This window comes from Dipodomys merriami, unplaced genomic scaffold (genome assembly GCF_024711535.1).
Source record: "Dipodomys merriami isolate MVZ:Mamm:240054 unplaced genomic scaffold, mDipMer1.0.p SCAF_16, whole genome shotgun sequence".
Lineage (NCBI taxonomy): Eukaryota > Metazoa > Chordata > Mammalia > Rodentia > Heteromyidae > Dipodomys > Dipodomys merriami.
This window is the reverse complement of record NW_027202937.1, coordinates 24028492-24042883: the sequence shown is the minus strand read 5'-3', so window position 1 is coordinate 24042883 and position 14392 is coordinate 24028492. Positions and strand designations below refer to the sequence as shown.

Sequence of the window (14392 nt, the reverse complement as noted above, 5' to 3'; positions counted from 1 at the left end):
TCTGGGACATGCAGTATGAAGAGGCAAAGTAAGCATTTCAAGCCATCTTTAAGATATAGGCATGAGCTTCAGGTTTAAAGAATCATAATGTATTAATTATTCAGAAGTACAGATCACCAGTATGTTTTGGTGAAGCCCAGTTTAGTCTTGTTTTGGGAGGGACTCTGTCAGTGCTAGTCAGGGTAACCAAGTCATTGTTGCTTGATGGGTGGTGTGTCCTCAAGAGATTTTGCTTCCCCCTCTGCCCCCCAGCTTTGGGAAGTTTCTTCCACTCCTCCCAGTGAGCATGTTATGCAGATGTACTCTCCTCAAAAACTGAAATTTTCTGCTCAGGCTGGCATGATTGGATTCCCATCACTTGCCTCACAGTCCATATAACTGTTTCCAAAAACCTGTGTATTTCCTTCACCATGTTCTCCCCACAACCCCACATCAAATGAGTTCAAAATACTTCACATAGCACGCTGAAGAAATCCTTTGAATAATACAAGTTTATTTTATAAATCAAATATACACTTCCAATTTTCTACATAAATCCAAATGTTTAGAAATTAGATTTATTTACAATTTTAACTAGTGTGATTTTTACAACTGGGTGGCATTTACAGTTGAAGTAAGAGTTGTTCTTGGCAGAAGTTGTTCTTAGCTTTTCATACTTGACTGTCACACAATACTAAATATTTTTATCTTAGATAATATTTACTCAGAGTAATAAAATATAATGGGACACTTGCTTAATAAAGGGTTAAGAAATGATTTGGGTTATAATCAAAGGAATGTAACTACAAATCTGTAGAAAGGCACTTTGCATGTAAAATTCCAATAAAAAAGCTATTCTCTAAAATTTTACAGATCTAAAGAATTAATCCTAGTTAACATGTTTTCTGCTTTAGTGCTTAAAAGCCTCCATAAATCCGATCACCTTGGGTGTTGAGGTTAGCTTACTTGCCAGGCTTCTAAGCAGTCTATACAATATGCTTGGAAGGCTGCGGCATTGTGGCCCACAGCTCGTGAGGGAGGCCAGTGATGATACATGGATCACAGGAAGCGGGTGGGAAGAAGGGACTAGAAAATCAGAGTGCAGCTACAGAGAGAAGGCGATGGAGGAGGAGAGAGATGTCTGCTGTGACTCAGACTCTTGTTTTCTAAGTGTTCAGGGACAGGTTCCAGCAAAACTTCTGGTTTGGGTTAAGCCTTTTTGAACTGATGACTTCCCAACTGAGATAGTTACATAGTTGCAGAGTGTGTGTGTGTGCGCGCGCGCACGTGCACACGCTGTGAAACACATATTTTTAGTTTTGCTCCCTATTCAGCCAGAAAACCAGCTGAGAGAATAAAACCAATACAGAAATCAATGCTGCTTCCCGAAGGAACTGTATATGCAAGTGTTTCTTCTCAGTGGAGCAGGAAGAAATGAAATTGGAGTGTAGGCTCCTGAAGACTGGTAAGGGCAGGAGGGGAGAGCACAGAAAAGGAACCTCTAGAAAGGAGATGGTGAATGGAAAGGAAATCCCAGGCACTGTCAGTTTCATGTTGTTTTAGGAACTGGTGTTTCACTCATCTAGGCTGGGGGGGGGGGGTTAATGGTTAAATCTAACAATGGTCATCTGCCCCAATCCTCCAGAATTAGGTTGCTACCACGAAGTTCTGCCAGGCATCTTCCTACTTTATAGTTTCAATGCCTCATTTCCTAAGGTGATCTGAATTCTAACTAGCACAGGGAGTTTCCACAGCCACCAGTGTCTAGTTATCACAAGCTCATATGGTTCATATGTGTCTCTGTCAGTTATGAGAAGCATACATTTGTACTTTTAGCTCAATGCTTTTCACACAGAACACATTTGACTAAATGAAGAGATTATAGCCTGGAACCTCTAATCTCTAGTTATGCTTGCCCTACTCAAGCACAAGTTCATTGTTTCTAAGGGGGAAAAAAGGCTTTTTTGTACTGTAAAATTAAAAAAAAAATTAAATGACTAGATGCTGGTGCCTCTGTCGCCAAGAACGCTGCTGGGAATGCTTTCAGCAGCTGCAACCAAGTCCCTCACCTGTGTTATTTAACAATGTCTGGTCAGGAAGTAAGGCACTTCACCTAAAAGGCTAGGTTTTGGAACAGAAATGAGTTTGGCACTTTTTTCTCTTAACTTTATTTTGGAGGTGTGACCTGTATAAGTGCCAGGGCTCTAAGCCCTTTCTAAGCACCAAGATGTCACCCTGGGGGCCTTTCCTGAAGGTTGTCAATACCCAAGAAATGCAAAATGTGTGTGGTCTTGACTGGAAACTCTTTCACTGGGGGTGGGAGTGGGGTACTGACAAAATACTCCATTACGTGGTTTGACACAATTTCTGGTCTACTTGAAAAAGGATGAAAATTCATCTCAAATTGTTGTCATGCACACAGAAAGTAATAGATTTTCCTTTGACACTGAGCTCAATTTTCAGTTTGTAATAATGTCTCCTAAAAAGGCAAGGACTTCCAAGTCACATCCAAAGGACAAAAGGATTCTTATTTAGTCTAGCAGTCTGATGAGAGCCCTCCTATGGCCCTCCAAGGTGGGCACAGGCGGTACTGAGTGAGAACTTGGGGACAGGCAGCCAAAGGTCCTGACAGTGTCCCTGAGTCCAGCATGCTGACTTCAGTTGGATGAACATGTGTTTCTCCAGAACAACCTGTTACAGCCAGGACTTGCTTGTTTAGATACACAGGGAAGGAAGGTAGCTGTGTGAGGATAAATAAATTGTGAGGAGTAATAAATCTAGAAATCTAGATTAGACTGGGCATGAGCATGCTCATTTGGAAAGTTACAATCTGAGCAGGCCAAAGTCATGTGTATTCATTAACAGCATAGTGTCATTATAAAAAGTATGCACGCTCCATAGATCAGAAGGAAGGCTGAGTGCTCCTCTTGTAGAGCTAAGCAGAGTTCCAAGCTGAGAAAGTTTTCTTGGTAGTAATGACACAAGTGGAATTCTGGAATTGAGGGAAAGGAAAAAGGAGAATGAGAGTGAAGGGAAATCTAGTATTCTAGGAGGTAAGAAGAGCTGAATGTGGTAAGTGCATGCTTATAATCCCTGCACTTGGTGGGGAGCGGACTGGGACAGGAGGATGAGTTTGAGGGTAGCCTGGGCTACACAGCAAGACCTTTTGTACTCAAAAGACAGACAAGAACTGAAGAGGTAAAGGAGTCCCTGTTAAAATCACAACACTTCATTAGGCAACAAGATTTTCAAGTGGGAAAGCATGCTCAAAATAATCGTAACAATACTATGACAATGGAAATGAACAAAAAAAGTCTTCTTTAAGTGCATTAATACAGCATTATTAACATATCAACCAACTACAATGGAAGCCACGTGGGCACGGGAATGGCTGTGAAGGCTGCTCAGGAAGCAGAAGCTGATGCCACGGGCTGAATTTCAATGATCCTTCAGCACATAAAGCCACTGTGCCCTTGACATGGAAATCCCAAATCATCTATGTAACAAAACATTGTAAATTGTAGAGAACTATACAAGTATTTACTCTGGTGTGCATCACAGGTTAGAACAAGTTCCCTGGTTCAGCTGGGTGGCATTGTCAATGGGCAGTCCATAAGGTCAGCTGAACAGAGAAGATGTGAGGGATTGTTGTGGAATCTTGACCTTGGTTATATTGCCCACAATTTGCATAAATAATATGCAGTATGTCAGAATCAGGATTTGAAATTAGAAACAAGGAAAAAAGCAGGTAACAATCTGGTATTCTTAAGGCAAACAATAGAAATCTCTTTAAATAGACACTTTATTATATCCACAGGCGATAAAATCCCAGAGCTACTGTTAGGCATGTAAATACAGACCCTGTAAGAAAAAAATAATTGAGAGTACTATTAGTTGTATGAATGGTTACTTGAAGGAAATGGACTTCCCTCCTGCAGTTTACACTGTATATGGGTATTACGAGTAATCCACAGATGATTTAAAGAATCTATTAAGAACATAAAGGGACTCATCACCTATCCACTAAGAATATAAAAAATAAAAACTAGAAACTCAGAGTCTTTTTCATGAAACACCTGCCCAAACTGCATACCATGAGATCATTCAAAAATCATTGCATCATTCAACTGAATATCCAAGAATAACTTTTCAGTGAAAGTATAGAATCATAAATATTCTGTGGTTACAAAGTATATGTATGTGTACTATACCAGGACATATACTTTAAGCCAGATATCGTGGTACACACTTATAATCCAGGAGTATTCAGAGTTGAAGGCCATACAAAAAAACCCTTGTAAACAATTAAATCCCTTAAACTGATCTGAAATAAGGGTTATTTTTTTGATAAATTTTCATGTCTTATTTTGGCTCAAAAAAAAAAATCTCAAAACAATACTTAAAAGGAGTGTCACCGATGGGAGAAGAAAGAACACAAGGCATACGCCTTCAATCTTGTCTATAACATATCCCCTGCACTGAATTCCTCTAAAATTACATGTACCCATCATCCAATGACAGCATCTTATCAAATTTATGAGCCGGGTGCTGGTGGCTCATACCTGTAATCCTAGCTACTCAGGAGGCTGAGATCCAAGGATCGTTGCTCAAAGCCAGCCCAAGCAGGAAAGTCTGTGAGACTCTTATCTCCAATAAACTACATAGAAAAAAGCCAAAAGTGGCTCTGTGGCTCAAGTGGAAGAGTACTAGCCTTGAGCACAGAGGTGCTCAGGGACAGAGTCCAGGCACTCACTGTATTTTAAGCCCCAGGCCCAGCTCCCTCCCCCTGAAAAAAAATGTATTACCAAGAAAGGGTACATGCAAATTAAAGTATGATGCTCTGGGAAGTGTAAGATGTTTTCCAATTTAAGAGGTTTTTCAAACAAGAAAGAAATATCAACAAATTACACCACCAGTCATGGGCTTAATTCTATAAAGTTGAAGTATTTTCTTATATCTTACCTGCTAAATATTTGATAGTATCAAGCTTGTGCGCCTCAAGCATGGTTTTTAGGCCAGCAACCTCAGTTTCTATCTTCCTATCAGTCTGGGTCAAGGCGCGGTCTTGCTGGGCATGCTTTTAAAACAAAGAAGTGCAGAGCATTAGCTCCTTCTGCTGTCAATCAAGTTCCTTTCTGGCAGGTGCAGTCACAGAGAAGTCTGGGCTCAGACTAGGGGCTGGAGCTTAGTCTTGGTTTTATTATCCTCACGCCTGGCTGCTTCTGCCCAGACCTTAGTCTCATGTCTCCATATCTTTCTGTTTGGGAAAAAGGAAGAAAAAAGTACCATTGGCCCTGTCTTCCTAGGGGCTATTTAAAGAATCAAGTGTGAGAATGTATGTAAAAGCTACAGATTGCTTTAAAAGTGCCGCAGCATTATGAATCTGGGCTGCCCCCTCCCGTTGCCATCCCCACCAAAGGCGATGCAGTCAGTACAGTGCAAGTTCTTTGTGTTCATTATGATACTATGTCTATTCATGTCTTTATAAGCTTTCCTTTTCATAGTTCAAACATCAAGTATTTTTTATTAATATAAGGCTGAGCTACCAAGGGCCAATTTGCATCCTTCTCCAAATATAATCCAGTTAAACAAGCTACCTAATTAGCCCCCAAAGGGCAGTTTGGCTACTGTTATAAAGAAGTTATACTAATGCATAAAAATTTCCAGGATGCTTCTCTGAAAGTCCTAAAACAAGCAAGTCGTTTCCTGTGGTTACCAAGGCAGGCAAACAATCAGGACGTGGTATGTGAGCGGAAAGCAGTGTAGAAAAGCATTCTAAGACCTCATCCTCATGGAGGCCGCGTAGAGTCAGGTGCCAGAGAACACAGTAATGATTGTTGCTTTGTGTGTGTTTTCTGGCACCAAAACCTGAGTGCCTGCCTTGCGCATGCTAAACACACGTTTGACCATGGAGCTTCAACCTCAGCACGAGGTAACATTAGTATGGGATAGGAACCAATGCACCCCAGTAATTAATCTCCATTTCTTGTTCATTGATAGTCACTGAGATTTAAACTAGTATGAAGATAACATTTTAAGACCAAAACATTCTATGACATTCAACTTCTGGATACATACTCAAAAGAACAGACAGCAGACACCCATGTTCATTGTGGCATTATTCACGATAGCCAAAGATGGATGCAATCATGCCCACTGACAGATGAAGAAACAGAATGTGGGATATACACATAATGCAATACTATTTCACTCTTGAAAAAGATGAAGTTTGTCAATTGGAACAACATGAATAAGCCTTGAAGACATCATGCTGAGTGAAGTAAGTCTGCCACAAAAGGACAACTACATAATTCTACTTAATAAAGTTACCTATAACAGTCAAATTCATAGAGGAAAAAAGTAGAATGGAGGTGGCTAGGGGCTGAAGGAGGGGACGAGAAATTGGTGTTTAAGTGTTAGTTTCAATTTTGCAAAGTAAGTGCCACTAATGCTTACATATAAAAATAATTAAGAAGGCAATTTTTATGTTATGTATACTCTGGCACAATGAAAATCATCCCATGACTCTGAGCCTGTAAGATATCCATACAAACAATAGTTCACCACACATGGGATGAAGCAAGGACGAATGAAATGACAAAGAAAAGTCAAGTGGTGCTTCTTACCAATTCCACTATTTCTGTTCTCAGTTCCAGTAGCTTCCTCTCGTTCATTGAGTACTGAAACAAACATGCAACTTGAGTGAGATTCTGATCTACCATCCCAGTCCTCCTCTGGAGCCTTACATATCCTGATCTCCGAGCCTTCTACGACATGCATCAATAGAGCATTGCCTGGTGAGAGCAGCCCACCCACCTCTTCTTTAACTGTTACTCATATTCATGGCTTTGGTGTGTACAATCCCTTGTCACCTGCCACTTCTCTGCTGACTTTCTCATCTTGTGGTGTGGTCCTCCCACGGGAATAGCATTTCCTGGGACTACGTAGATGGATGCTGAGGTATATACATTTTGTTTTTGGTTCTGTGAGGATTGAAAATGGTGGAGAACCAACCTGACCCTGTCATAACTACTTGCAAAACTGGTCACTATTGAGGCTCAGAGGAAAGAAGGGAAACAAATATGCTGCTGCGGGAAAATGAGATCTTACAATTACTATTCTGTGACAAAGACTGTATATTTATAAAACGTAATAAAAATGTAAGAAACACAGGAAACCTTCACATGCTGGCTCCAATAATAACTAAAATACCCCCAAACCTACTTGGGGATAATCATAAGCCAGTGTTACTACAGGAACTAGTAAGTCATATGAATTCTTTGTTTAGACTCTTTAACTATCATTTCCTGCATGAGGAGCAGAAAATGTTTCCCTCTTTTTCTATTTTTTCCTAGAATAGATCCTTACTAAAACCTGAAGATAAATAAAGTGGTTTTTTTTGGCCTTTGGCTATTAATACTAGTGAAAAGATTTAGTATAATTTTGTTGACACTAAAATCAAAATCAGACTTCTCTTTCTCTGTAGTAGTGGGCATCCAGATTTAACTGAGCAAATGACAACTAGTACTTGATACTCAAAAAGTTCTGAATTACCATATATTTGTAGTAGGAGGGGATTTCCTTGTGATATTTTTATACATGCATACAGTGTACTTTGGATAAATTCACCACCTCTAACTGAAAAAAAAATTTAAGACCCAAATTTATCAATGTTATAGGGGAAAAGTTGATGTTCTGAGGTACTAAATTTTTTTTTTTTGGTCAGTTGTGGGGCTTGAACTCTGGGCCTAGGCGCTGTCCCTCAGCTCTTCAGCTCAAGGCGAGCACTCTACCACTTGAGTCACAGTGCCATTTCCGGTTTTCTGGTGGTTTATTGGAGATAGGAGTCTCACGGTCTCTCCTGCCCAGGCTGGCTTTGAACCGCGATCCTCAGATCTCAGCCTCCTGAATAGCTAGGATTACAGGCGTGAGCCACCAGCGCCCGGCTACTAAATTTTTTTCTAGCTATAACATGTTCTCTTTTAGTTACCAGGAAAATAGAGTGCAAAAAGAGCAGTGTTTAGAAGTGAAAACAAACCTCCCCAACCTTCAAGCCTCACACTAAGGACTGCTCACAGACATAGAACAATGTTCTATTATATAAGGCAGGGCTCAGACCAGCAGAGCATCATGTGTGAGATCACCACTAGAGGGCAGTGTAGAACTGCATGTTCACACACCTTTAAGTACTCTACACAGGAATACCAACTTTCCACAAGGACTACATCTTGACACTTTCTATGGTTTTTAAAGTAACACCTCTGTGGATTTAGCTCCCAAAGCAATTTCTATGTGATATTACTATTCTCTCTCCCCGCCCCTCCCCCCCGGAATGATGGTGAGACCACATTAGATCCTTGTGCTTGCTGGAACTAATTTAAAATAAATTTATATTATTTATTGTCCAGGAAAATGAGAAGTTGTCCTCCTCATTACCTGTTACCGCCCCCTCCCACCCCCAAAGCTGTACAATGTGTCCTACAGAGCAATCTACATGCGGGATTACATGAGCACGTTCCCAGGTAGGCTGGCAAATCACAGAACATCCTGGCTTTACTCTACATGTACTTCCTCTACTTCCCAGTCTCCTAGATGTATTTCTTCCCAGTTTTGTTAGTTACAGGCACATAATTATCTTCACAAATCATATAAACACAAGTTTTCCTGTGGAGAAAGCGAAGGATTTCTCTTCTATATACTAGACATGTGCTGATTGTCACTAAGTGTTTAAAATGCTACCTGGTTAATCTTCATGACTGAAAAGTACCATCAGACTACAAAGAGGGGTAACATGGACAGTAATAATTATTTTGCATAATGATGCTAAATGTAACTTTTCAAGTCCACAGCAGGTCCCAATACAATTACATACTTGGCTGAGCTTCAGCTTTATCTTCATGATCATTTGGCACACTTTGACTAAGGCAAATTATGAGAAATGACACAACAATGAACAGGTACAAGCATTTCCCACTGGTGTATCCAGCTGGTACTGAGGAAAACTGCTCCAAATGGCCTATTTCTTATTATACCAAGAACAAGAAAGAGTCTTCTTGAATTAAACAAAAATTTAATTTTAATGTTACATTTGAAGGATCAAATTCAAACCCTAATCCAAAACAGAATTAAGACTTTTAAATTGTGTCTAATATCAATTAAATGGTAACTAATAGTATTTATAACTAACCATTCCATCCTGAGAAGAAATCAATTCATAATCTACTGCTAATAAAGGCACTTACCAATTCTTTCACTCTGCTTTTTTCTAGGTTGAAATCTAACTTGGTATCTGTGCGCACTTTGATCACTTCATCCTGGTCAGAGGGCAAATGACAAAGACAAAGAGAAATCCTGAGTAAGAAATCCAAGGGGTTAGGAATGTGGCTGGCTTGTTGGTGGAGTGCTTGCCTAACAAGCGTGAAGCCCTGGGTTTGATTCCTCAGTGCCACATAAACAGAAAAAGCTGGAAGTGGTGTTGTGGCTCAAGTGGTAGAGTGCTAGCCTTGAGCAAAAAGAAGCTCAGGGATAGTGCCCAGGCCCTGAGTTCAAGCCTCAGGACTGGCAAAAAAAAAAAAAAGAAAAGAAAAGAAAAGAAAAGAAATCCAAGAAGCCTAGGACCCCTTGCTGCCTCTCTCTAAGGGAGCCAGTCCAGGGAAGGAAATAGGGCTGGGGCCTGATGTCAGGGGGCTGGGGATAAAGTACAACTGAAGCCAACTCTGTCTCTGGGCCTCCCCTTTGGTGCTCAGTCTGGACTAGACAGAGAATTATTGCTATCAACCTCAAGATTCTCCCATATAATCTTCCTTGAGGAATTTATGAATAAAGCAGTTCCTAAGACCACCTGGAAAGCAAAGATGGGCTCAAATATTAACTTCTGGTTTAAATAAAATTATTTACTTCAAGCTCATCAATGTATTTATAACATCAATGTCCTTTCTACTTAAAAAAAAAAAAAGTCAAGCCAGGTGCGGGTGTCTCACACCTGTAAACCTAGTTACAGGGAGGCTAAAATCTGAGGATCAAGGTTTGAAGACAGCCTCAGTGGGAAAGCCTGTGAGACTCTTATCTCCAATTAACTACCAAAAAAGCTGGAAGTGAAGCTCCGGCTCAAGTGGTAGAGAGCTATCCTTGAGCAAAAGAAGCTCAGGGACAATACTCAGGCCCTGAGATTAAGTCCCAGTACTGGCACCAAAGAACAAAAGAAAACAAAACTGCTGGCCTGGTAAATATGGAAAAACTATATACAATCCTCTACAGTAAGTCTCTATTTGGCTACTTTCGAACAATATTAATTTAAAAATAATTTAGCCAGGCCTACTGGTGCACACCCGTAATCCCAACATTTGGGAGACTGAGGCAAAAGGATCATGAGTTTGAGGCCAGCTTGCTCTACACAGTAAGACCCTAGGGAGGAAGGGGGGGGGGGAAGGACATCACTCCTCCCAGAACACTATTTTCTTAATGCATTTGCATAGACATTGGTCATTTACTTATTGGCTGTGTTCCAATGTGTGCTTTTGAGGCATATTACACAATCATTCCACATAGAATTGGGTTTTTAAGGACATGCATTTTTGACACTATTTTATTAGTTTTTGTAATTACAAACAAACTTGCAAACAAGAAGGAGAATCTTACCATTACTTGTTGTTTTAGCTGATGTAGCTCAAGTTTTATTTTCTGAAAATACATTAAAAAGAAATTAAACATATATTTAGAAAGAGGAAAAAATAGAAAACTTGGCAATAAGCAAATATTACAATATTAACTTATGCACAAGATTTTACCTTCTTCCCTTACCACTAACCTGACTATATTCAGAACACAACGCTAATGATAGCTGTACAATGCACAGGAAGACCATAAGATTAGTTTTAATTCCATCTTGAAGATTACCTAAAGTGATTAACACTGCCCCTTCAGTGAACCTGCTTTCTTTCACCCTTGAGTTTTTCTTTCAACTAACACTGTCCTTAACTGGCTGATTTCAAAGGTGACTTTGAGAGTTCAACATCCAATAAACAGTTCCCTTTGGGACTCTAAATAAGGCTGAAGACAAGAATGAGATGCAAGGAGAGTACTTAAAAAGACAGAAAGGGATATTTTGTAGCACCACCTTTCTATAACAAGCTGAAACTGGGAACAACTGCAACACACATCCCAGGGGAAGGCTGCAGCACAGGAGTGTTACACCAGACAATGAAAAAGGAGGATCTCTTGCTACAAGGCACACCATTCACTTCCATTAGTAAAACTCCAGAAGAGGCCAAACTAGTCAATGGTGGCTTCCTTTGGGAGGTGGGACTAGAAAACACCCAAGTAGACCTCTGGGGGCTAGCACTCATGTGTCCTGACCTGATCAGCAGTGTACACAAAAATTCTCCATGGGGACATTTACTTGTGTGCTTCTATGTACATGGAGCTCAATGTCTTTAAAGCAATCTTTTGAGTGCTCTGTAGTTTTACCTCATTTTCTGCTCTGAGGGCTGAAAACTCACTCTTTTCCAAAATAATCATATCCTTTTTCACATTGGCAATCTTGGACATTATTTGCTGAAGAGTAATTTCCTAGGAAAAGAACAAAAACATATTCTAGTTCAGCTCAAACCCATCTGCTGTCGTTCCATCTGCCATCATCTTACTAAAAAGCTAGAAGAAGGTAGACAAGGGGCCTCAGAAGGGTCACCTCCATTCCAATATGAGAAGACAAGTAAAATACCCACAGCAGGACACACACAGCAATAGCAATACCAAGTGAACTACAGTTGAGAAGTTAGTCTGGAAGTGGCGCTGTAGCTCAAGTGGTAGAGCGCTCGCCTTGAGTTGAAGAGCTGAGGGGCAACGCCCAGGCCCAGAGTTCAAGCCCCATGACCGACAAGAAAAAAAACAAAAAACTATATAGAGCACTCAGAAGTTAGTCTGTGGATTCAAGAACACGACACTGTAACACCACACTTCTTGCTACATCTGTCTTAATTAAAGTACTCTTAACTGAATAATTGCTTTTCAAGCATAGTAAACTATCAAGCACAATGAGTTTTTTCTTTTTCTTTTCTTTTTTGTCAGTCATGGAGCCTGAACTCTGCCTGGGTGCTGTCCCTCAACTCTTCAGCTCAAGGCTAGCGCTCTACCACTTGAGCCACCTTCCCAGCCCCCACAATGAGTTTTTAAAAAATATATTTTTGTTATTATTAAGACATTATACAGAGAAGATACCATTTCACAATGCAGGTAATGCATACATTTCTCTTTTGGACAATGTCACCCTTTTCTTTGCTTTCCTACAGTTAAGCACAGTGAGTTTTACCTACAATAGTTGACAAAAAAGCTCTGAATATTCTAATATTATTATTTTTTTGGGGGGGTCCGGTCGTGGGGCTTGAACTCTGAGCCTGGGCGCTGTCCCTCAGCTCTTCAGCTCAAGGCTAATGTTCTACCACTTGAGACACAACGCTACTTCCGGCTTTTTTCTTTTTGCTTATGTGGTGCTGAGGAATCGAACCCAGGGCCTCATGCATGCAAGGCAAGCGCTCTACCACTGAGCCACCTTCCTAGCCCCTGAATTATTATATTATTATAACTATTTTTCCTCTCAACTATATTAATTTACTATATACTATAATTATTTTTCCTCTCAACTACATTAATTTACTTATATGTTTCTTTTTTCTTTTTTGGTGGTATCTAGAGTTTGAACCCAGGGCCTTATACTTGAGAAGCAAGCATTCTACCCCTTGAGCCATACCTCAAGCTCTTTTTGCTCTTCAGGTAAGGTTTTTCATTTTTTCCTGGAGTCAGTCTTGGACCATGAACTTCCTGTTTCCTGCTTACCTGGGATTACAGAAGTGAGTAACACCTACGTTGTTCTTTGAGATGGGAGTTCTTGCTAGCTACTTTTTTTTTTTTTGACCTGAGCTTGTCTCCAACTATGATACTCCCATCTCTATAATTACAGGTATGAACCACCATGCCAGGCTCCCTATATTCAACAGAATATTATTCAGCTAATTACACTGACAGTTATTACAACTAATACACTGCTTTCAGATTTCAAAGCTGACCTGCTGCATTTTGGTGACCATATCTTTGTAGATGATATCCATGTTGGCATCCATGATCTTGACCAATGCAGACACAATGATTTCTGCTTGTTGAGTAGTAAACCCTGAGCAAGCACACAAATAAAACCAATTAGATTTACAAGAACTGCAGTTGTCAGGAAAAAGTGTACATTCCTATGAAGGTCTGGAGGTCTGGATTCAAAAGCGAAAGGAAGACAAGGTGTGGCAGGAAGATAAGGAGACTGTGTTACAGACTGGGGTTTGTCTGTCTTTCAGTGACATCTGAGTGTTTCTCACATAAAAAGGGGTGGCCTAGCTGACTGACCATCTCTAAACCTCCTTCCCAGCTGTCAGAAACTATTTGTGACAGCTAACCAGAGAATGGCTGTTACCAGAGGAACGGCCTGCAATTCAATGTTAAAGGAGAAGAAGATTTAAGATTACAGATACCATCATTAGTTTAGCAACTTAAAGACAGTCATTTTCATTTTCTTTTTTGATTTTTAAATCTTTTGGCAGTGTAGGGATTGAACTCAGGACTTGTATATACCAGGCAAGTGCTGTAACATTGAACTAGATCTTAGCCCTTCTTTTCTTTTTTTCTTTTTTTGTCTTTATTGTCTCAATTTTCTATACCAGAAAACTTAATTAAAATGTTTTATTTTCCATTCTTGAGGCTTAAACTCAGTGCCTAGGTGCTATCCTGAGATTTTCTGCTCGAGACTAGCACTCTACCACTTGAGCCACAGCTCCTCTTCTAGCTTTTTGGTGATTAACTGAAGAGTCTCATGGACTTTCCTGCATGGGCTGGCTTCAAACTCTGATGACCAGATCTCAGCTTCCTGAGTAGCTAGGATTATAGGCATAAGCTACTGATACCTGGCTTGTTTCTTTAATTTTAAAATGTATGCTAGGTAGCAGATAAAAATGTACTAAATAGGCTCAATTATTTCATTTTTCACATAAATTGGATCATTGACTCTGAAGATTAGAATGAAAATCTGTCTTCAGTTTAGTGTCAAATGAAAAGTCAGTTTTACATTTTTGTCTCTTCTCTCCAGTTACATTCTAGGGGACCCAAAATTGAGAAGAGAAGAAATTAGCCTTTGCTTCTTAATAGATGACAGTGACAAGAGGCTCAGACTCAACAACAGATGAACTGAATACTCAGCAGTTCACCCAGCACTGTCACTGCTTAAACATCAACACCAGTCATTTTTTTCTATTAAATAAGGACTTTCATTTTTAGTGTATCTGAACAAAGTTGTAATCAGTACAACTGAGATTAAACATGGTACTATGATTACAAAAAAAGCAAACTCACAGATGAAAAGAATAGGCCCTTTTCCACC

At 40.0% G+C, this 14392-nt stretch overlaps 1 protein-coding gene across 2 annotated transcripts in view; it reads right to left on the bottom strand.

Annotated features, from left to right (window-relative positions):
• Nucleotides 1–476: 476 nt before the first annotated feature.
• The window catches only part of Mcur1 (mitochondrial calcium uniporter regulator 1), a 28930-nt gene continuing 15014 nt past the window's right edge, over nucleotides 477–14392 (bottom strand). The window contains exons 3-9 of one of the 2 annotated variants that reach the window (XM_070024536.1): nucleotides 13041–13144; nucleotides 11446–11547; nucleotides 10618–10659; nucleotides 9222–9293; nucleotides 6606–6659; nucleotides 4942–5056; nucleotides 477–3840 (exon numbers count right to left, since the gene is read on the bottom strand). In XM_070024536.1, the coding sequence (XP_069880637.1) occupies nucleotides 3785–3840; nucleotides 4942–5056; nucleotides 6606–6659; nucleotides 9222–9293; nucleotides 10618–10659; nucleotides 11446–11547; nucleotides 13041–13144 (545 nt within the window). In that variant the 3' untranslated portion in view covers nucleotides 477–3784. The other variant, XM_070024537.1, reaches the window with a different exon arrangement.